Source organism: Exophiala xenobiotica (assembly GCF_000835505.1).
Source record: "Exophiala xenobiotica strain CBS 118157 unplaced genomic scaffold supercont1.2, whole genome shotgun sequence".
Classification (NCBI taxonomy): domain Eukaryota; kingdom Fungi; phylum Ascomycota; class Eurotiomycetes; order Chaetothyriales; family Herpotrichiellaceae; genus Exophiala; species Exophiala xenobiotica.
Window position 1 is genome coordinate 3415006 of NW_013562493.1, and position 20188 is coordinate 3435193.

The 20188-nt window shown below is 51.4% G+C and overlaps 9 protein-coding genes across 11 annotated transcripts; 5 read left to right on the forward strand and 4 right to left on the reverse strand.

The window, feature by feature from the left end:
- Positions 1-80: 80 nt before the first annotated feature.
- PV05_03454 (uncharacterized protein) lies at positions 81-2128 on the forward strand. The gene is made up of 2 exons (XM_013464094.1): positions 81-1477; positions 1574-2128. Exons 1-2 carry the CDS (start codon positions 331-333, stop codon positions 1765-1767), a joined length of 1341 nt encoding a protein of 446 aa, XP_013319548.1. The 5' UTR covers positions 81-330; the 3' UTR covers positions 1768-2128.
- Positions 2129-2237: 109 nt separating this feature from the next.
- On the forward strand, positions 2238-4618 carry PV05_03455 (uncharacterized protein). Its single transcript, XM_013464095.1, has 3 exons — positions 2238-2663; positions 2734-4225; positions 4281-4618. The coding sequence occupies exons 1-3, from the start codon at positions 2639-2641 to the stop codon at positions 4396-4398; spliced, it is 1635 nt and encodes a 544-aa protein (XP_013319549.1). The 5' UTR covers positions 2238-2638; the 3' UTR covers positions 4399-4618.
- A 129-nt stretch (positions 4619-4747) lies between these two features.
- Positions 4748-8647, forward strand: PV05_03456 (leucine-tRNA ligase). The gene is made up of 3 exons (XM_013464096.1): positions 4748-4904; positions 4959-7477; positions 7548-8647. The coding sequence occupies exons 1-3, from the start codon at positions 4842-4844 to the stop codon at positions 8323-8325; spliced, it is 3360 nt and encodes a 1119-aa protein (XP_013319550.1). The 5' UTR covers positions 4748-4841; the 3' UTR covers positions 8326-8647.
- Positions 8647-10654, reverse strand: PV05_03457 (uncharacterized protein). Its single transcript, XM_013464097.1, has 2 exons — positions 10061-10654; positions 8647-9975 (listed from the first exon to the last, which is right to left on the reverse strand). Exons 1-2 carry the CDS (start codon positions 10582-10584, stop codon positions 9126-9128), a joined length of 1374 nt encoding a protein of 457 aa, XP_013319551.1. The 5' UTR covers positions 10585-10654; the 3' UTR covers positions 8647-9125.
- A 118-nt stretch (positions 10655-10772) lies between these two features.
- PV05_03458 (uncharacterized protein) lies at positions 10773-12082 on the reverse strand. The gene is made up of 2 exons (XM_013464098.1): positions 11907-12082; positions 10773-11830 (listed from the first exon to the last, which is right to left on the reverse strand). The coding sequence occupies exons 1-2, from the start codon at positions 12024-12026 to the stop codon at positions 10817-10819; spliced, it is 1134 nt and encodes a 377-aa protein (XP_013319552.1). The 5' UTR covers positions 12027-12082; the 3' UTR covers positions 10773-10816.
- Positions 12083-12223: 141 nt separating this feature from the next.
- On the forward strand, positions 12224-13260 carry PV05_03459. 3 transcript variants are annotated; one of them, XM_013464099.1, is made up of 3 exons: positions 12224-12362; positions 12414-12486; positions 12542-13260. In XM_013464099.1, exons 1-3 carry the CDS (start codon positions 12333-12335, stop codon positions 13180-13182), a joined length of 744 nt encoding a protein of 247 aa, XP_013319553.1. In that variant the 5' UTR covers positions 12224-12332; the 3' UTR covers positions 13183-13260. The 3 variants fall into 3 exon arrangements, with proteins under 3 accessions (XP_013319553.1, XP_013319555.1, XP_013319554.1); XM_013464101.1 differs by having other exon boundaries at positions 12224-12486; XM_013464100.1 differs by having other exon boundaries at positions 12414-13260.
- A 515-nt stretch (positions 13261-13775) lies between these two features.
- On the forward strand, positions 13776-16866 carry PV05_03460 (uncharacterized protein). The gene is made up of 5 exons (XM_013464102.1): positions 13776-14548; positions 14596-14745; positions 14798-15133; positions 15182-15201; positions 15275-16866. Exons 1-5 carry the CDS (start codon positions 14534-14536, stop codon positions 16452-16454), a joined length of 1701 nt encoding a protein of 566 aa, XP_013319556.1. The 5' UTR covers positions 13776-14533; the 3' UTR covers positions 16455-16866.
- Positions 16867-17532: 666 nt separating this feature from the next.
- PV05_03461 (uncharacterized protein) lies at positions 17533-17724 on the reverse strand (the record flags this gene model as incomplete). The annotated part of the gene is made up of 1 exon (XM_013464103.1): positions 17533-17724. The coding sequence occupies one exon, from the start codon at positions 17722-17724 to the stop codon at positions 17533-17535; it is 192 nt and encodes a 63-aa protein (XP_013319557.1).
- A 392-nt stretch (positions 17725-18116) lies between these two features.
- PV05_03462 (uncharacterized protein) lies at positions 18117-20158 on the reverse strand. Its single transcript, XM_013464104.1, has 2 exons — positions 19161-20158; positions 18117-19108 (listed from the first exon to the last, which is right to left on the reverse strand). The coding sequence occupies exons 1-2, from the start codon at positions 19880-19882 to the stop codon at positions 18952-18954; spliced, it is 879 nt and encodes a 292-aa protein (XP_013319558.1). The 5' UTR covers positions 19883-20158; the 3' UTR covers positions 18117-18951.
- Positions 20159-20188: the final 30 nt, after the last annotated feature.

Below are 20188 nucleotides of genomic sequence, written 5' to 3' on the forward strand. Positions count from 1 at the left end.
GTGGAACAGCGATGGCGAGATCCTAAAGTCTTGTCGATCTACAGGTAACATGAAATCTCGCTGACTCAGGGTCAAAAGTACTTCTCATCCCCTCCTCCGTTATCTCATAAGTTTCAAAACACCACCAAGAAGATCGAAGCGGAGCATAGGGGCAATCGACTCGGACAAGAACAAGGAGGTTGTCGACGCTAAACTTGCAGAGCACTAACATACCAGATAACAACATTCCCACTCCATCTTAGCTTCCTTTGCAGGCCAAGTTCGAGTTCTCAGACATTCGGGTATTCGGATTGAAAGCTCGATTGCACTTCGGGTCTCTCCGAGACTACAATGCCCTTCACTGTACTCACAGATACAGACGTTCGTGCGGTACTCCTCTCACTGGCCAAAGAAGATGCCACAGCATTGCAACGAAATCTTGCAGAAGCTTTGCATTCATACTCGACCGGCGACACAAATTCGCCATGTTGTGCATCGTTTCAGCCACAGCGGACGGTGATCAGAAAGAATGGGGTCACTACGCTGTTTATGCCCGCTTCTACTGGGACATCAGTCGGGATGAAGATTGTTTCTCTGGAACAATCTGATATCAGCCATAGCAAGAAATCCTCTATATCTTCCTCAACGTCAGGAAGCATTACAGGGAGCCCGGCTGTCAAGTCACCCACAAGTGACTTAGCTACCCTGTCCTTAACCCCTGCATCTACAATGTCATCATCAGGCAGCAGAGATTCGATTGATGGCGCGTCTTTCCACCCGCCGGCATCCATTGCAAGTTCGCAGAGCACTGCGCCCAAAGGATCAGTGACGATACTCGACCCAACCGGAAACCCAGTAGGCATCGTCAATGCTGAAGAGCTTACGGCTTTCAGAACCGCGCTGGCCTCCACCATGATGTTTCAAAAGCGACAAAGTGTCCACACAATAACCGTATTCGGCGCAGGAAAGCAGGCGTATTGGCACATCCGGCTGGCCTTGCTGTTCAAGGGCGATGAAGTCCGGCATGTCAATATCATCAACCGGTCGTTTGAGAGATCCATCAAGTTGATGAAGGCTTTTCAGCTAGAACAGAACACGCATGGCGCGTGGCGAAATGACATCAAATTCAGCTGCATGAGCCCCGAATTCGGCGAGTATGGTAGGCTTTTGAAGGAAGAAGTCCGAAAAGCAGATATCATCTTCTGTTGCACGCCCTCACTTGACCCCTTGTTCCCTGCCGAATTTCTCACCTCCCGCGAAGGGCAGAGAAAAGGGCGATATATCTCATGCATAGGAAGCTACGCGCCGCACATGATTGAAGTACATCCGGACATTTTCAAATTGGCTGTACAGCCTGATCATGGACATCATCACCACAAACATGCTCGACAGGGTGGTGTCATTGTGGTCGATAGCCTCGAATCATGCCTCAAAGAGGCTGGGGAGATCATCAAGGCGAAGTTGGGACCCGAGCACCTGGTGGAAATTGGGGAGTTGAGTGCGTATTCACCTCGTCCGAAACCTGCGTCATCTATGCTACTGTGTTTCCATATGTTTCTTGATCTTGTTGTTACGCTTCGCTGACTATATGCAGTGATGATCAAGAAATCAGCTCAGAAGGAAATCGAACTGGGAGGAAGCGGTGAGCCTGGGCTGCTAGAGTGGCTGACAAGGGGAAACGTCATCTACAAGAGCGTCGGAATGGGCCTGATGGATTTGGTTGTAGCTGGTGATATCATTCGCCTCGCCAGAGAGAGGGACATCGGCGTGACCATCGAAGACTTCTGATTGTGCTGACGAGGTTGTATGCAATCGGGCGCGTTGTGTTTCTGGAGTCTTGTAAGTCTTGTTGGGCGACAAGCGAGCCACTGATTAGGAGCCACGGTAGCTATCACCGTCTCAAACGTGTGCATGTGAAGCCTGGAATTTCAGCAAGGCCCCATCTGCAGATTGGAACGGCCGACAAAAGGGCCGACTCGAGCCCCAATGGTTCCTCCCCTGCGTTTCTCGTGGGTATCTACCTAGGGTCAGATACCGTGTTCAGCAATGCCGGATATTCAACGCGTTGGCAGGCCTTTGAAGCGATCGATGGCCTCCGAAGTGCTACGAGCACCTGTTGTGCACCATATGCTAGTTAGCGAATCACCACCGTGATGTTCCTAAGCGGCGTCGCCTTATCAAACCCATCGCTTATCGGCTTCACCACAGCTTGCAGCTCGGCACGTGTTCGAGTGCCTGATCCACTAGTCGTTCCCTTGTGACGATTCATTAAATGGGCCGACTTCGCACGGCTCGAATCCTGTCCGGAGCAACGATTTCTGTTCTTTCGCAGAGGGATAAGGGAAATAGTGCCCACAACAAGTGCAGACGAAGGCTAAGGTGCGGAGGAAGACGTGGGAGGGTCCGCTAGTTGGTTGGCCTTGTCCTCGGTCTTGTTGAGATCTTGTTCCCTCGACGGTTGCAATCGTGCATCCGCTTGCCTCATCACCGGAGAATAGCTCGTCGCAGTTGATCGCCTCCTGGTTGCGAACCATACCTAATAGCACAGAGGCACGCTTCTTCGACCTATTGCAAAGCCTTTCTTGGTGTTTCTTGCCTTGGATTTGTCGTCCTCGAGGCACCTGCCGCCCCGGCAATGGTTTGACCACTGGACAGGGAGATGGTCCAGCAAGTATTCCTGCCCAGTAAGTCTATCTTTCATTCTACGCCCGCTCGATCCGTGCTTGTGCTGTACAAAATTCTGACGATTTGCAGATGGGCAGATATATACCGTCACACCAGTATTTGGTGGCTTCACGTTCAAATCTACGAACCTTGACCTGCACCATTCTCCAATCCCTCCAGGGTGGACCGTGATGGTGCAGACCGAAGATGCGATTGACGAGGACGAGAGAAGGAAGAGTACCTCCGTCAGTCTTGACAAGAAAGAGTCAGAAGAACCACCACAGAAACAGACCGTGGTCCATCGATTCTCCAAACCTACCGCGCAGCGTGACTCGCTGTTTATTTCCTCCATTTCGATGCCCTCGAGTTCAGACTTCAGAAATACAGCTTCCCCAACCAGACATATTGCCATGATACTATGGGCAACACTATGCTGGTATTTTCACAAAGAACCTCCCAATCTGCATGCATACACAGAATCATGCGCATTGACACCGGAGAGCGGGAGACCTAAGCTTGACTGGCGCATCAAGATAAAGAGGGAGGGCATCTTTAAGGGCAAAAACACCCTACAGAAACTTGAGCGCATGGGTCTCATCGCGAGCGAAGAATCATATGTCGGTACGGAGATTGATTCCCGCATGGCCAGTGGATGGGCCGAGACGTTCGTGAGTAGGAAGTCGTTCTGGCAGATCGATGCTCGAATCTTTCTCTACACCATGGCCCCACAACAGCACTCGCCATTCCCTTCAGGTTCTCCCCATCCCTCACGTCCTGCTTCGCCAGATCGGACCCCTGGCCCCGATCGAGGCTCCCCACGGCCAGGAGACTATGCACTGTCTTCACAACCTGGTCTGGCCGATGGGCTTTCAGCAGGCATATCTTCGCCAGGTGGACCTTTCAACTCAGGGAGCCATTTACCGACGTACTATCCACCGCCGCCCACACAGTTTACCTTCACAAACCATATACGACATCCTATACGCCCGAAACCTCCTCGACAGGGCGAGACGTTCTACAGCCGATATATACCCAGCTTAGGACAATGGCTGTCCTTTCGAGTACCTACGCTCTCTCCCAAACCCTGTCCGCATCCCCATTTTTGGCCTCTAACAGGGTCCTTACCTGCAATCATGCCCGGTCTTGGAGGAAGTTCCTCAATGCCGACATTACCAACCCTTTCAAATTTCTTAGACCGCCCATCCGACCTAGACCTGCTGCATAAATGGATGAACGATTCAAGGGTGAATGCCGCATGGGGGGTTGCCGGGCCACAGGAGACGCAGAAGAAATTTTTGACTGAGAGCCTGCAGAGCCGGCATTCCTTCCCAGTATTTGGTTGCTGGGATGGCAAGCCATTTGGTTATTTTGAGGTGTATTGGGTCAAAGAGGACAAATTTGGCCGGCTGCTTGGAGGAGACGTCGGCAATTATACGCGAGGATTGCACGTTTTGATCGGTGAAGAAGAGTTCCGAGGCCCTCATCGAGTCAAGGTCTGGCTGTCTGCGTTGGTGCATTACTGTTGGCTTGCGGACCCCAGGACTGAGACTGCAATGTTGGAGCCGAGAGTGGATAATACCAAGTAAGTGTTCCTCTTGTCGAGGAAGCAGAGGAGCCGGTTACTGACTGAAATACAGATTTATAACCTATTTGAAGGAATGTGGATTTTACAAGCAGGGCGAAGTATCATTTCCACACAAGCAATCAGCTGTGATGAAGATTGATCGAGAATCTTGGGAGGCACCAGAATTATGATACAGTCAGAGATTATTGTATTTGAAGTGGAATCCTAGGTTGAACGGACTCGGACCAGGAACGAGTCGCAGTTAGGAATGCTTGATCGAGTGGCTTCGTCATGTAATAGTTGCTAGATAGACATGCATGTGTCAAGCTGAGCGGCTGTATATACGGACAGGACTCTCGAACACCAAAAATGTCCTGCCACAGCATACCTAATGCACTGATCAGTAGCAGAGTTGCTTGAAGACAAGGCTGAGTGGCGTCCGTCAAAGCGGCAAAACTTCCCCACAAGGCTCTGGGTTTCTTTCTACGGACGACCAGAAGAACATTTCTTGCCTCTTTAGCACAGTCATTAATATTTGATATTCAACCTATCCGTATAGTCTTGCATCTTGCGCATCTACACACGGAGGGCGCCCTGTCTACCAAGTAGACAGAGCCTCAGTCAGTGCGCCAATATGGCGACCCAGATACCTGTCGATCCGACCTTAGTCTCGGCCAATACTCTCAAACTTGAGAATGTAAGTCAAAGCACACGATCAATGGGATTGAAAACTGACGAAGCCCTCCCGCAGACGCACAACAGAGATGTCTTGATCGCGATCGAGAAGAAATACCAACAAGAATGGCAGAAGAACAAAGTCTTCGAGTCAGACGCCCCATCTACGAGCGAAATTCCTTTCAGCTCAGTCCCGGCGGCGGAGATTCGAGAAAAGCACCCAAAATATTTCGGCACCTTCGCATATCCTTATATGAACGGCTCCTTGCATGCCGGACACAGCTTTACCGTCAGCAAAGTCGAGTTCACCGCCGGCTTCGCACGCTTGACCGGAAAACGAGTCCTCTTTCCCCTCGGTTTCCACTGCACTGGTATGCCAATCAAGGCATGCGCGGACAAGCTTGTTGAAGATGTAAGGAGGTTTGGTAAAACCTTTGAGAACTATCACGAAGAAGAGGAACATGAGACGCCGGAGTCCAATGGCGTTCCTGTTGCTCCCACGCAGGGTATCAATGTCAAAGACGACATCACGAAGTTCAAGAGCAAGAAGGGCAAACAAGCAGCGAAGACGGTCAAGGCCAACTACCAATTCCAGACGATGTTGGCCATGGGTATACCGAAAGAGGAGATTCACAAGTTCGCCGATGCGAACTACTGGCTTGAATACTTCCCGCCTCTATGCGAACAAGATTTGATCGACTTTGGAGCAAGGATAGACTGGCGGCGGAAGTTTGTCACAACCGATGCAAATCCATACTACGATGCTTTCGTCCGATGGCAGATGAACCGCTTACACGAGATGAACAAGATCTTATACGGCAAGAGATACACCATTTACAGTCCCAAGGATGGCCAACCTTGTATGGACCACGACCGAACGAAAGGCGAGGGCGTTGGTCCGACAGAGTACACTGCGCTCAAGTTGAAAGTCAAAGAGTGGTCTCCAGAGGCTGCTAAAGAAGTGGAGTCGAAGATACCAAAAGATGCAAGTGTCTATTTCGTACCTGCGACGTTAAGACCCGAAACGATGTACGGCCAGACGTGTTGTTTTGTGGGACCTAAGATCAAATACGGCATTTTCAAGGTGTCGGAGAAGGAGTACTACGTCGTCACGAAGAGAGCCGCCTGGAACATGGCGTTCCAGGGCACATTCTTCGATGAAGCTCATTTCCCTCGGGATCAGAGTGAGCTGCAGCCTGTGGTGGAGTTGCCAGGGTCTGCTTTTGTCGGCACCTTGGTCAAGGCCCCGTTGTCGGTACATACTGAGGGTGTTCGAATATTGCCCATGGAGACTGTCTCAGCAACGAAAGGAACGGGTGTTGTTACGTCAGTCCCATCAGACAGTCCCGATGACTTCGCTACTGTGAGAGATCTGGCCAAGAAGGCGGATTTCTACGGCATCAAGAAAGAATGGGCTGAGCTTGAGATTATTCCTATCATCGATACACCGGCATACGGAAACCTCGCCGCGAAATATTTGGTTGACGCGAAAAAGATCCAGTCGCCCAAGGACGCGACACTGTTGGCTGAAGCGAAGGACATGGCATATAAGGAAGGGTTTTACAATGGCACGATGTTGGTGGGCGAGTTCAAAGGCGAGAAGGTCTCCGAAGCGAAAGACAAAGTCCGAAACTCGTTGATCAAGTCCGGCGACGCTTTCCCTTTCGCTGACCCTTCTGCCGAGGTCATCAGTCGAAGCGCCGACGAATGTGTGGTTGCTTATGTTCCGCAGTGGTTCTTGAACTACGGAGAGAACGATAAGGAGTGGCAGCAGACGGTCCTGGAGTACGTCAAAAACGGTCTTGAGACTTACACACATGAGACACAAAACCAGTTTGTCGCGAACTTGGAATGGCTGAACCAATGGGCGTGCGCGAGAACATATGGTCTCGGCTCGAAGCTGCCCTGGGATCCTAAATTCTTGGTCGAGAGCCTGAGCGACAGTACGATTTACATGTCCTACTACACAATCGCGCATTTCCTGCACGGTGACAAGTTTGGCAAGACGCCTGGCTTGCTCAACATCAAGGACGAACAGATGACTGACGACGTCTGGGACTATATCTTCACGAGGACGAACGACGTGCAGAATGTGTCCAAGTCGTCCAAGATTTCAGTCGACGATCTTCAAACCCTCCGACGGTCGTTCGAGTATTGGTATCCTCTTGACATGAGATCCTCAGGAAAGGACCTCATTCCCAACCACCTCACCTTTTTCCTGTATATCCACCTCGCTATCTTCCCTCGTGAATACTGGCCTAGATCGGTCCGATCGAACGGCCATCTCCTGCTCAACGGCGACAAAATGAGCAAGTCGACCGGCAACTTCTTGACCTTGAGTCAAGCAGTAAAAAAGTTCGGCGCTGACGCCACGCGGATAGCTCTTGCCGACGCCGGTGATGGTATGGAAGACGCAAACTTCGAAGAAAAGGGCGCCAACGCCGCCATTATGCGCATGTACACACTCAAAGAGTGGATTGAAGATGTCTTGAAAGATCCAAGCCTTCGACAGACGCAAGGCGAAGTCATCTGGGACAAGTTATTTGAAGACGAGATGAATTTGCTTGTACACGAGGCGTATCAGCATTACTCCGAGTAAGTCCAACTCCTCACCCCACTCTGAGCCCTTCGGCATGAACCAATAACTGACGTGTTGAATGTGTAGCACGAACTACAAACTCGCCCTGAAATCCGCCCTGTACGACTTCCAATCCGCCCGTGACTTCTACCGCGAAGCATGTCTGTCCAGTGGTACGCCGATGTCTCGCCCCCTTGTCCAGCGATACGTGGAATTACAATCCCTCCTCATCGCGACCATTGCCCCGCATTGGGCTGAGTACATGTGGCTCGAGGTGCTGCACAAGGACGACTCGATCCAGAATGCGCGCTGGCCCGAGGTCCCTACCGCGAACCCCGGTTTGACGGCGATGAGAGAGTATGTCAAAGGCACGAGCAGCAACATCACGAGCGCGGAGGCGCAGGCGGCGAAGAAAATGGCAAAGGGCAAGAGTGCGGCATTTGATCCAAGAAAACCGAAACGAATCACGATCTTCGTGGCGAAGAGCTTCCCGGCCTGGCAAGACAAGTATGTTGACTTGGTGAGAGAGATGCTCGAGAAGAGCACACTGGATGATGACAGGGCATTGAACGGACAGGTCGCAAAGATGGGTAAAGGCCCGGAGATGAAGAAGGCCATGCCTTTTGTACAGGCGTTGAAGAAACGGCTTGTTGTCAACAACGAGAGTCCCGAAACTGTGTTTGAACGGAAGTTGCCGTTCGATGAGGTGGAGATCCTGAATGACATGAAGAAGGGGTTGATGAGGACGACGGGCTGTAAGGATGTGGTTGTTACGGTCGTGGGCGAGGACAAGACTGGACTGCCCGTGATGGCGGAACATGCGGTTCCGGGGTTGCCCTCGTTCTTGTTTGAGAACGTGGAGTAAAAGCAAGAACGCTGAGACGAATGATGAGAAGGAGGCAGTGTCGAAAAGCAAAGGACGGGATGTGATGCAACGGATACAAGGGGGCCCACGGAGAGATTAAGAAGAAACGGAAAGACATGTCCGGGAAATAGAAAATCGACAGAAGATGTCAGACGCGTGAAGGTAAAGGGATGAGGCGAGAAGGCCAAAAAGAGCACCGACGGCTCGAGCGAGGATTTGCATCGAGGGCTGATGATAGACGTACGTGCATTGTCTGGCTCCCGGGTAGACAGAAAAAGAGAAATCCAGAGATCTTGAACAGGTCTCCATCAAGTAATGTGGCTAAAATGCTGTTCGAGAAATCTTTCGAAGAAGATATTCAGAGAGTCGTCTTGTTTATCTGCTCTATAGCATAGCTCATTTTGTGGCGGAGAGGCGTCGGTCAAGACTCCTTTTCTATCTGAACTTTGCAGTTTACACTGCTATCATCTTCCTGCGAGTCGGGCTGCTTTGAACCCATCGCCAATTGCCACTCGCCAGACAATCACACAGATGCAACTGTTCGAGCCAGCTGATAATGTGTGAATTCGTCCTGAATTTGTGCCTAGAGCTGGAGAGTGGAAAACCCATCGCCAGATTTCCAGCTGGGACCCCGTGCAGCATCGATCCGGGTCTGGCATAAGGTAGCTTGGTCGGACCTCGACTTGACGACTAATCGCCGTTCGCATGTGTAACGCGATGACAACTTTCTTGCGTTCGTCGCCATGTGGGTTTCTGAAAGGACTTGCTTAGAGCCCCAACAGTTTCAAGTGCGATGGCCTTCAGCCCAATCTCAACGCGAACCCGGCGCCACGCTCTTCATCCGCCCGTCCAGCAAATATGCCCTTGAATTCATGCTCATCCAATCTCGGCGCGTCTCCACGTACAGGAGCCTGAGGAGTTACTCTACGGCGTCGCTTCTCCTGGCCAGCTTTGCTGGGGAAAGTGGGAAACATTTCCTTTGCTTTCGGACGCGGGTCCTCGCTGAAGTACGGGTGCGTCAGGGCCAAGCTTGCCGATGGTCGTCCTGCAGGGTTCATAGACAGCATAGACGACAGTAGTCGCAGGCCCGAAGTGGTCAAGTACGGGAACTTGGCCACGCTCAGGGACGATTGAGAGGTAGACTTGGACAGAATAGGATGCAGAGCCTTCGCGTTGGGCAAGGACCTGAAACCGGGCCATGACTCATTTGTCGGCGTGCCTAATAGGGCGAAGATCTGGGAGAGTTGATCGACTTCGTTCTTGCCCTGGAAGAGAGGTTCTCTGGTCAGAAGCTCCGCGAATATGCATCCGATGCTCCAGATGTCGATCTCAAAGTCGTATTCCTCGGCGCCCAGCAGGAGTTCGGGTGCGCGGTACCACAAAGTCACGACGAGTTGCGTGAGCTTCGGCGGCGGGTTGCCGGTGTACCTTGCCATTCCGAAATCTGCGAGTTTGACTTCGCCGCGGTTGTTGAGTAGGAGATTCGAGGTTTTGAGGTCGCGGTGCATGATCCAGTTCGAGTGCAGGTACTCGGTCGCGGATATGATCTGGAGCATGAGCGTTTTCGTCTCCGAGGGCAGGAATGGCTCGGCCATATCTTCGAGCAGGGTCTTCAGGTCGTGCTCGAGGAATTCCATTACGAGGTAGACACTGTGAGGCGGATACAAAGAGATGGTTAATAACGTCGGGTATCGGCGCTTTTCAGGTAGGATGGGAAAAGAGGGCGCAGACTTACTCTTTCAAAGTATCGCCCATGACAACTTCGAGGAGTTTGACGACGTTGGCGTGCCGGCAGGACATCAGGGTCTGGATCTCTCGCAGGCCGGTGACAGGGAAGCCGTCGCTTGTTTCGTTGTGCATCTTGAGTCGTTTCAATGCGACGACTGTGCCTGTGGATTTTGTGCGCGCACGCGAGACAAAACCGTAGGAGCCTTCTTCGATGTTATTCAGAGTCTCGTATTGTGAGACGTGGCCGCATGGTTGTAGTGGTCGGGAGGGGAACTGGAGGAGGTGTGCGCCTTCTTCTGCGTCGCCGTTCTCTTGTGAAGGTGAAGTGCGTTGTCGTTTGGAAGGTCTTCCATTCTCGCCGTCGGGTTCTTGTGCAGTAGATGGAACGGGCTGTGCTGTTGTGTCAGCAGCTTGACGGGCTTTCTGTTCTTTGAGGCGTTTCTTCTCTTCCTTCTCTTTCTTGCGCAGTGCGACAGCTGCGGCGGCTTCTTCGTCGTCATCGTCGGCCCATTTCGAGGTCTTCGAGGCCATCGCAGCTCCGGAACTAGCCTGCTAGGGAGCCTTGGAGTCGCTGGGCTGTCGAAGGCGTTGTCGACGGTCGGGTTCGTCCATGCATGCGGTCTGCTTGCATGTGGTCGTCGGCCAAAAAAAGCTATCGAAAGGCACGTGACCACGCGTTTGGAGGCAGATCTGACACAGTAGACCTTGCTCATGAGATGCTAGAATGACTGAAAACTACATGGACGAAATCCCGAGGCCTCTGTCAATGTCTGAGTTGGTCTGTAGCATCTATCAAAAGCTTGTCGATCTGTCCCCAGCGTCTCTTCAGGGTATCTCTTTGAGAGGGCAAGCCAACATCGAGTAGCGAGATCTGCTCAAGTCTCTCCCTCACAACGTCGCGGGAAGTATTGAAGACGCTGAGCAACGATCCATTCAGAATTGGCTGGTACTTGTCGCCATCATCGAAACCCTGCGCAAGGCCACGCCTCCACTGCCCCAGTGGCATACATAGCAGTCTCAGCGCCACTTTTGTTCGATAACAGGCGCCCTCCTTGTCTACGTGAAAGTTGGCAAAGTATCCTTCGTTGGTCAGAATCTCCCTCTGGCCTTCTGTGAATAATGGAATGACGACGTCATCCAGCGTAACTTCGTCCCATCGATTGTCCTCAAGAATGAAGCCGTACTCGGTGAGCAGGAGATCATTTGAGTGGGCACCGTATGATACAAACACTTCTTCGCCTTCGTGATATGACCGATCCGCCATTACGCTGTATTGCGATCTTGTGTATGAGACCTTGCAGCCGGCGTCAGAATGGTTGAAATAGTCAGCGTAGGGAACAATGGCCAAACATTCGTCGGAATCGGCGGGTGGTGTTTTTCTCCTGGGAGGAGTGTAGTAGAATGTCCTCGTGCTTATCAACAGCCAGTAATATCGATAGAGACCCATAGGTATATCAAGATTTGCGGCTGTCATGGCGTCCCAGTCCTGGCCAATCCTGTGTCGTTGCTTAAGCAATATGGTTTTCGCTTTGGGTGGGAGAAGCTGGCAGAGTTCGGGTTCCCACATCGCTGGCATTGCCTCCTGGAGGTCTTCCATCTTGGGTAGACTGTCACGCCAGAGAGCATAGTCGTCAGACTGATCCTGGAATAATTCGGTAGCCAAAAGACCATTGTTGCTGCAGGGAAATGTCTTTTTCATTGATTTAGAGATGCTTTTGGGAACAGTCTCAGCTCTTCGGACGACAGACATTGGTATGGTCATCAACACTTCTCCAGGCTAGTTGGTATCAGACGTAGTCCTCGAGCAAGCAACACAAGAAGCTAGGATAGCCTCTACTTAGTAGGTAACCTACCTCAATATTCTTCTCGGCAATAATACCTAAGCCTCTGCCGGGAAATGAGTGGGCTTGGATGCCATTGAGCTTGAAGCCACGATCGACAGCCCATCTTGTCAATTGTTCGTGACCCGTCATGCTATATTACTAGGATTGAGGGAACCGGCATGATTTGACAGAGTCCTCAGTGTGTGGTATTCAGAGGTGATGATGGGAGTAAAAGCGGCCAAGGCCCAGACAGTGCCAGACTTCCACCAACATCGGGGGGTTTCGGTGTGTGTGGGGAAGATTCTCAGCCGATCATTATTTTATTACCAAGCATCTTACGGAGTCACGGAATACTCATAAGGTACTCTTCGCATATCAAGTTAAGTTAGTATCCAAGCCTTGCACCCGGAACGTGAAACGAAGTGTATCTTGCATCAGGAACTTGCAGAAACCAAGATGGGAAGCGTAGGGATCGAGCCGTTTCAGGTAAGTCGCTGCGCTTTCCTGTCGACTGGCCACGCTGACCGTAATTGGCAGACAACGTTCGCTGTGCCACTGCATTGCGATTCTTGTGTGAAGGATGTTACTGGAGCCTTGAACCAAGTAGAAGGTATACGTGGCTCGTTTCACATTCTGTATGACCACAACTGACATTGTCCGGTCAGGCATCACGAAAATCGAATGCAATCTTAAAGACCAACTTTTCTTCATTGAAGGAACAGCACCTCCGTCAGCAATCGTGTCAGCCGTTGAATCTACGGGACGAGATGCGATCTTGCGTGGGAGTGGGAGAGCGAACTCTGCCGGGGTGTGCATTCTGGAAACTCATGCAAAATCGGTATCAGATCCAGTCCGAGGCCTGGCAAGGATGGTCCAAGTGTCGGACAATCGTACACTCGTGGACCTGACGTTGCGTGGAGTGTCACCGGGAACATATCATGCTACAGTGCGGGAGACAGGCGACATTTCACGCGGTGCCGGGTCGGCGGGTGGGATTTGGGAAGCGATCAAGGCTTTGGGAGGCTTCAGTCAGCCTCGCGGGGTGTTTGGCCAGGTCGAAGTAGGGAGGGATGGCCGAGGCAGTGCGTTCTTGGACCGACCTGTGTCAATATGGGAAATTGTCGGTCGCAGCATGGTGGTGTCGAAACAACAGGAGGGACCGTTTCAGGCCGAGGACCCCAATACCCTGGTTGGGGTGATCGCTCGCAGCGCTGGTGTCTGGGACAATGATAAGACTGTGTGCAGTTGTTCAGGGAAGACGGTGTGGCAGGAACGCAAGGAGCAAGTAGGAAGGGGGATGATATGAGTCTGATGTATCCGTACGTGAAGATAGAATTCTTCTTGTAGAAACAATCGGTGATGTACTCCGTGCGCCGTACAAAACGTCGTAATCACTGCATGTGCTCCGTTGGAAGGATTCTGCACAATGCACAATGATGCACTGGCTGGATCGTGACCCCTGCATGGAGCATTGAAAACCGGAAACCCGATTCTACGGAACGCCAGGCCCGTCATGGCACTGACTTGTTGGAGAGTTTGAGGTCGATTGGGGTGCGCTGGTTGGTCGTCAAAATGTGATTCTGAAACCAGACTTGTCCAGATATCGTCGTGTCGGATCAGGTCCACATTACAATTGACTGAGGGAGCATCGGACATGTGGTTGATGGAGAGGACAAGAAAACACGAGCAAGGACACGGCTCAGGTGACGGACTCAGGCCACTCGAGAACGTCGCTGTGATAAGGAAGCCATCTTTGGTCACATCATCTGGCGAGTGAGGTTGATTGAAACCAGCCAAGGCACGTAAGAGGCAAGGTTATACTATACCTTAGGTAGGTAGTAGACAGCTGTAGAAAAGAAGACTACAGATCACCATACGAACACTGCGGGCAGAATGCATCCCAGCCACCCCAATGGGCGCCCGTGCCCCCTAAGCACCACCGACGTAGGTGGTCTGCCAGCTAAGGACCGGGCTGGTCACCCCCAAATATACCTAAAGTAAAGTGCCGAGTCCCTTACGGATGCGATCTGACAGCATCTCTCATTGACTGCAGGTGATCGAACCCTGTAAATCCGAGTACCAACCCTTGATGAAGCGACTGTACCATCCCTTAAGAAGCGTAGGGATTCCTCCCCACCTTCCTTGAAAAGGTCCCTGGTCTGGTTGCTTCGGAAAAATTTATGTGACAGATTCTGCCCCAAAGCCGTGAAAAAGCACCTCCTTTCCAGGCACAGTCAAACTGTTTCTATCCTCCTCTCCTCCTGCCGGAAACTCTCCTGTATACACATTCTCTATCTCACGACACTTCACTTCTCATCAACCATTTGCAATATCTGCACGCGGGTCGTCACTAATTTACCTTGTCAAGTTGACAGCATCGCCAATTCGTTGAACGCATTGGCGCCGAGAACGCCCACCGCTCATCTGGGCGCTTATTCCTTGGAGATCGAGTCATCTTGCCGCAGGGCCGGCCCTCGAAGCATCCAGCAAACTGCAGCCAGCCATTTTAATCTAATTCAAGCACGCATCCCTCCATTTCAATACCCTATACGGAGTACGTCCCAGGCACGACCGTCCTGCCCTTTTTCTAGCCTGCATAAGCTGCGCGCACCCACGAGCGAGAGGATTTCATCTTCGACTGCTTTGGGCGCGGCGCCATGTCGCTCAAACAGGTGGGTTATACTGGTCCATTGAGGGATTCTCTCCTGACAGTTTGCAGGAAATAGAGACTTGGGTCGAGGCCCTCGGTCACTATGACAATCAAGAATTCGAGGAAGCCTTGACCATTTTCGATGCCATCGCAGACACATCCAAGATACTGTTCAACTGTGGGGTCATACATGCAACAATTGGGGAGCATGACAGAGCCGTGGGTACATCTATGCGAAGCGAACAGGAGCACGAGACTGACAGGAAAAAAGGTGGAATGCTACCAACGAGCAATCAAGCTGGACCAGTACCTGGCTGTCGCATACTTTCAGCAAGGCGTATCCAACTTTCTCGTCGGTGACTTCGAAGAGGCCCTAGCCAACTTTAACGACACTCTACTATATCTCAGAGGAAACACGTACATCGACTATGAACAGCTCGGACTCAAATTCAAGCTTTACTCCTGCGAGGTCTTGTTCAATCGTGGGCTGTGCTACATGTATCTGCAGCAGGAGGAGGCTGGCTTGCAAGACTTTACTTTCGCCCAGAAGGAGAAAATGACCCCCGATCACGATGTGATCGACGATGCTATCAAGGAAAGAGCTCAGGTGAGTGCCTAGTTTCCAGCTTCTCAATCCAAGTCTGACATCTGCTAGGGTTACGTCGTGTTCAGCATGTAAGTCTCTGGTCTTTGATTTCCAGCAACCTCTCCGGGAGAATGAGCAATAGTGGCTGACTGATTTGTCCAGACCTGTCGGATGCGTGTACCGACCTAACGAGGCCAAAGTCAAAAATCTCAAGGCCAAGGACTACCTGGGCAAAGCCCGGTTGATCGCCACGTCCAACAGTGCGAACACGGGCACAGGCTTCGTAGGGGTCGAGCGAAAGCAAGCTATAGCTGCCGAATTGGGGGCAAAAGACGACAGGCCTCCAGAGAATATCAGCTTTGCCGCAACGAATCTCGTCCAGCGAAATTTGTCCAGCAGAATCCCGAGGGACCAAAGCGCACCTCCCATCATGAACAGAAATGTCTTTCCACCAACTCCACCACCCGAGACAGAGAAGCCCAGAGCCAGTAGTACTGGAAATGGAAATCTACCCATACGATCTACGTCTATGCGCAATCCACGACCGAGGTATCCTACCAAACCCGACATGGAGCAGCCTAGACCAGGCATGCTATCACGTGCGGCTACATTTGATGTCAGCGGAGCTCAGCAACCGCCGCCAGGTCGGAACAGAATGCAGCCACCCCCAATCAACGAAGGCTCCTGGGAAGACGAATCCTCCATGATGAGTCAACAGCCTCCGATGGACAGATCACGGTATGGTACCCAAAGGACAGCTTCTGAACCTCGGAGAGCTCCTTCTCGGCGGCAGGTGCTGGATAGATCGACATCACAGAGAGCTCCGGCGCCGGCGCCTTTGTTCCGTGAGCAGCCAAGATATGAGGACCCCGTTGATACCATGGACGACGTCTATAATATGTACGCAAGTCCGCGACCCGTACAAAGACGACCGACGCAACGACGTCGGGAAGAAGAATATTTCAACGAAGAAGATGAATATATAGATGAAGAACTGGGCGACGACGATATGAGCGGCTTCGAACCCATCCGGCGTGCACCGTCACGATCCGGACGCGGCAGCAACCGCCCCGAAATGCGCAAGATCCGAGTCAAATGCCACTTTAACGAAGATACGAGATACCTTATGATCGGCGCAGTGATAGATTTTGGCGACTTTGAGAGCAAGATACGAGAAAAATTTGGCATCAAAGATCGACTGAAGATTAAAATGCAAGATGATGGAGACATGATCACCATGGGCGACCAAGATGATTTGGAAATGCTATTGGCCAGCGTCCGGAGCCAAGCGAGGAAGGAGAGAAACGAGATGGGGAAGATGGAGGTTTGGATTTCATCATGACATCGCACAGTGGCGTTGCAATGCCGCCAGTATGGGCGCACACACATAACCACCCTGAGAAACGTTTGACCGCCCACGGCGAGAGGGAGACGAATGCGTTGCGGTTTGGCGAAGCGATATGAGCACACTTTCCGTTGACATGATCGACCTCAGGAGAGATAAGTATTCTCCTTTTTTTGAAGCGTGGAGTTGGACAACGCCCTGGGAATACCGTGAGAGGATTACTCCGTACCATACGAGCAGTTGGGTTGATATTATCGGGATCTTGCTTTTGCAGCTTTTGGCAGGCTGGCACAGCAAACTCTTCGCTTCCAAATCCTCCTATTTCACAGACTACATACCTTAGCTTACAGAGCATATATATATCCACTTCAAATCGGGCTATTTGTAACCCAATACTCCGTCACTTGCGCACACTGCAATGTAGTTGTACCTCTGGCGCACCAGGCTCGGCCTCAGACTGGGAATTATACTACAGGGCCTTTGGTCCAAGCACGAAACTACCTACTTTTTCGCTCTGTGCTTCCTAAATAGTAGCGTTCCTGGTCCGCTGTTCTCTTGTCCCGCAGTAGTGAGCGCCCGAACAGAAGAATTGTGTATACTGTACTGGTATTCTACATACCGGAAGGAGGCCAATTCCGTGGTCAGTGTCAGTCAGATTCGGCGAACCCGAATCGTCCAAAGCCGCCTCGCTGACTGATGGAGTGAGATATCCACACTTTTCAGCGTACAGTGCAGAGTGTAGAGTTTAGGGTGTAGGAGTGTAGAATATTACAAAAACAAAACATTGTCTATTGATTGTTTTCATTCCATGTTCAGAGAAGAGATTCGCCTGCGGTGCTTCTACTTAAATGTCGTCTCAGCCGCATGATGGCTCCGATAAATTCCACGAGCCACACATTCGTTTTTTCTAGCCCCTTTTTCAAAATTCTCTGCCCGTTTTTCGAATCCCAACAACCGCTGAACCCGTCATAACTCATCTCAAATCAAACGTTGAATCCCGAAAATGAAAACACCGTGTACGAGTAGCACTTGCCAGAGAAGGCCCTGAACCCCTCTAGGGACTGGGGACATTTCTTCATCGAGTGTACGAGGACCCATTGGTTCTCTCCTTGATCCACTCCTTGCTCACTTTGACATTTGGATATTCCGTCTCAAAGAGGATGAGAATGCTCGTGACGTCTTCACCATTGCGGGCTTGACGGCGAACAAAGATGTCGTGCTCGGGGAGCCAGTTCTCCGGTCGCCGCGGCGTGCCTTGGGATGGCATTTCGTTTTGCTTGCTTTCTCGTTGATTTCTTTGTCGTTGTCGTTGGCTGAACAATGAACACAGGCTTGTGCAGCGTGAGTCGAGGGTACGGACGTGGCCGAATGCTGGACGATGAGGCGAGGCTGGATGCTTGCCGGAATGCGGAAGGGCCGCAGAATCGCTGTGTATTCACTGATTCAGAAATAGCGCTTGATGTGTTGCAAGATGACGCTGTCCCTTCCGTTGAGGTGTCGAGGTCCAATCACCCAGTAACAAGCGATGGGAAAGTGCTTCTGTTGTGCTTAAATTCTCTGGAAAAAAGTATCTGCTGGGCAACACGTGAAACTTGATTGGGAATGTTTTGAGATCACAAGAAGACCCTCTGTGCTCGATTATGAGCAAACCCAGAGGAGAGGAAGGAGAATTTGGTGGATGGCTTGTTCAGAGTACAAGAAGAGGGAGCACAAGAGGAGCTTTTTGTACTTCTCCATCTCACCTGCTCTCTACAACGGGTACCTTCATGGTATGAACGAGGAACTGGAACGAAGTATTTTGTCATCACTTAGCGGAAGTCACAAACGAAGAGTGAGGCTCAGTGACAAAGATGAAGCCCTGGGGAGGCGTGACTGGTCATCTCGAGGCTCAAAATGGAAGTACTTTTTCTCTTCCGCCGTCCAAGGATCGCTCAATGAGCTCCACTGAAAGGCGGTATCGAGCAAGCCCTGGCCTGGCAGACCACTCTGAGATTGACGGGAGACCGAATGAGGCTGTCATTGACAAATAGACAAGGCAAGACCCGTCCACGAGGCTGCAACGCTTGATATGCGGGCTCGATGGCTGGCCATCTGCATTGTGATCAAAATCGTGCTGCCAGCCGTTGACAAAGTCACTTCCGGTTCGATATCGGTATATTAGCAGTAAAGATTTCCCTCTCGACTGCATGTGAATAGGAGTGATGTCTGATTGCTCCCATATCGGGAGGGTATGTTCATATCACCATTGTCGATGGCGTTTTTCAAGGCATTCCAAATTCCAGACGAAGCGGAAGTTGTTGTCCTTCCCCGTTTAAGGCCATCATGTAGCCTGCCGTCAAGTCCCTCAAATCGCTCCGAAGGTGATCCGCCATCCAAGAACTCCAGACTTTTCCCCTTCCGCTATGCTGTATACAATCCGCCTCGTCGTTATTTGTCATCCGATAGGTTCATTATATTATGTATCAATGCAAACATGGACCAAATCCAAATGCTTTCATGAGAACACACCAAAACCATTGGCAAACCAGGTGAAGGACATGACTGTAATGGCAGCAGTCATCAAGACAACGCCAAAGACTTGTTTCTCGTGGACAGAAAATGCGCCGTTGCAGGTGGCGCACTTGAACTCGTTCAGGGGGGTGTATGCTTGCCTGCGACCGGGTTAGTTCGCTATTCTTTCACTTGACAGTCCACGAAACGTACCCTGTGTACATGCCAAAAACATATTGGTTATAGGCACCCAGATAGCCGGCGGATGGCACATCCGTAATGTCGCTTGCTGCATCGTGGACAATGAGGGTGTAACTCGCCACGGCGAAGGGAGAGGTAATAGCTTCTGGGAAATTGCCAGTATCCCAAGTGATGGCGCCTGTAGGTTCTACGGACATGTTTGCTGAAATGGTATATGTGGCTTGGTTCAGTGAACATGATGCCAGGACATCAATGGCTGATGGTGTCACGGACAACGAGGTATAGTTCCATTGGAAAGTCACGTTCTCTCCAACCCTGTAAAATTGAATCCCATCGGTTGCAGCGGGTGTTATAAGGGAAATCCCGCCAGGTGGCAGACGAGGGTCAATCGCTGTCGTCTTGGTAGCTGTTGTCTTTGTCCCGCTCTTAGATCCTGATCCTTCCGTCCCTGACGCAGATGTTATCGAGGCGGATGCAGATTCGGAATCTGAGGCAGATGCTGAGGCAGACGCTGAATCTGATGCAGAATCTGATGCGGCGGCGGTGGTCGCTGCTGCATCACCTGTGGAGGCGGCGGCGGTTTGGGCAGCCGTTTCGGATGCTTTTTGCTCTTGTCTTCGTAGGACCAGTGCATTGGAATCGGAATCGGATGAACCAGGCCATGGCCATGCTGATGTGAAGGCCACGACGATGAAGAGGGTGGAGAGCAAAGAGAAGAGGCCGGAGCCCTTCATTCTGATGGAAAGTGCACGGGCTGTCGAATCTGGGGTATTGGTTCGATTGAGGCTTCGGCAGGAAGTACTGGTGCAGGCTGGTAAGACAGCAATAAATGACAGATATGTCTAGGTAGATAACGACCGTTGAAAGAATGCTGGAGATTAGCGAGAGGATGCACAGAGGCAAGGATCGGATGAAAATGAATCAAGAAGAAGAATATCTAGGTGCGCAGGTGGTAAGGAGACCGGATTGGAAATTCCCACGCATCAATGTCTCACTCACCCTGGGCGACGGACGGCGCCCGAGCCACAACAAAAGATAGA

Bases quoted from the DNA above. Each gene is read 5' to 3' on its own strand.
- PV05_03457 (XM_013464097.1), bottom strand. From the start codon at position 10,584: ATGGCCTCGAAGACCTCGAAATGGGCCGACGATGACGACGAAGAAGCC. The intron at 9,976-10,060 runs GTAAGTCTGCGC...TCCGCCTCACAG, and splicing joins ATGGGCGATACTTTGAAAGA to TGTCTACCTCGTAATGGAAT.
- PV05_03458 (XM_013464098.1), bottom strand. From the start codon at position 12,026: ATGACGGGTCACGAACAATTGACAAGATGGGCTGTCGATCGTGGCTTC. The intron at 11,831-11,906 runs GTAGGTTACCTA...GATACCAACTAG, and splicing joins TTGCCGAGAAGAATATTGAG to CCTGGAGAAGTGTTGATGAC.
- PV05_03462 (XM_013464104.1), bottom strand. From the start codon at position 19,882: ATGAAGGGCTCCGGCCTCTTCTCTTTGCTCTCCACCCTCTTCATCGTC. The intron at 19,109-19,160 runs GTACGTTTCGTG...ACCCGGTCGCAG, and splicing joins GTTTTTGGCATGTACACAGG to GCAAGCATACACCCCCCTGA.
- PV05_03456 (XM_013464096.1), top strand. From the start codon at position 4,842: ATGGCGACCCAGATACCTGTCGATCCGACCTTAGTCTCGGCCAATACT. The intron at 4,905-4,958 runs GTAAGTCAAAGC...GCCCTCCCGCAG, and splicing joins ATACTCTCAAACTTGAGAAT to ACGCACAACAGAGATGTCTT. The intron at 7,478-7,547 runs GTAAGTCCAACT...TTGAATGTGTAG, and splicing joins GCGTATCAGCATTACTCCGA to CACGAACTACAAACTCGCCC.
- PV05_03455 (XM_013464095.1), top strand. From the start codon at position 2,639: ATGGTCCAGCAAGTATTCCTGCCCA. The intron at 2,664-2,733 runs GTAAGTCTATCT...GACGATTTGCAG, and splicing joins CCAGCAAGTATTCCTGCCCA to ATGGGCAGATATATACCGTC. The intron at 4,226-4,280 runs GTAAGTGTTCCT...ACTGAAATACAG, and splicing joins CCGAGAGTGGATAATACCAA to ATTTATAACCTATTTGAAGG.
- PV05_03459 (XM_013464101.1), top strand. From the start codon at position 12,333: ATGGGAAGCGTAGGGATCGAGCCGTTTCAGGTAAGTCGCTGCGCTTTC. The intron at 12,487-12,541 runs GTATACGTGGCT...TTGTCCGGTCAG, and splicing joins AGCCTTGAACCAAGTAGAAG to GCATCACGAAAATCGAATGC.
- PV05_03460 (XM_013464102.1), top strand. The intron at 14,746-14,797 runs GTGGGTACATCT...ACAGGAAAAAAG, and splicing joins TTGGGGAGCATGACAGAGCC to GTGGAATGCTACCAACGAGC. The intron at 15,134-15,181 runs GTGAGTGCCTAG...GACATCTGCTAG, and splicing joins CTATCAAGGAAAGAGCTCAG to GGTTACGTCGTGTTCAGCAT.
- PV05_03454 (XM_013464094.1), top strand. From the start codon at position 331: ATGCCCTTCACTGTACTCACAGATACAGACGTTCGTGCGGTACTCCTC. The intron at 1,478-1,573 runs GTGCGTATTCAC...GACTATATGCAG, and splicing joins GGTGGAAATTGGGGAGTTGA to TGATGATCAAGAAATCAGCT.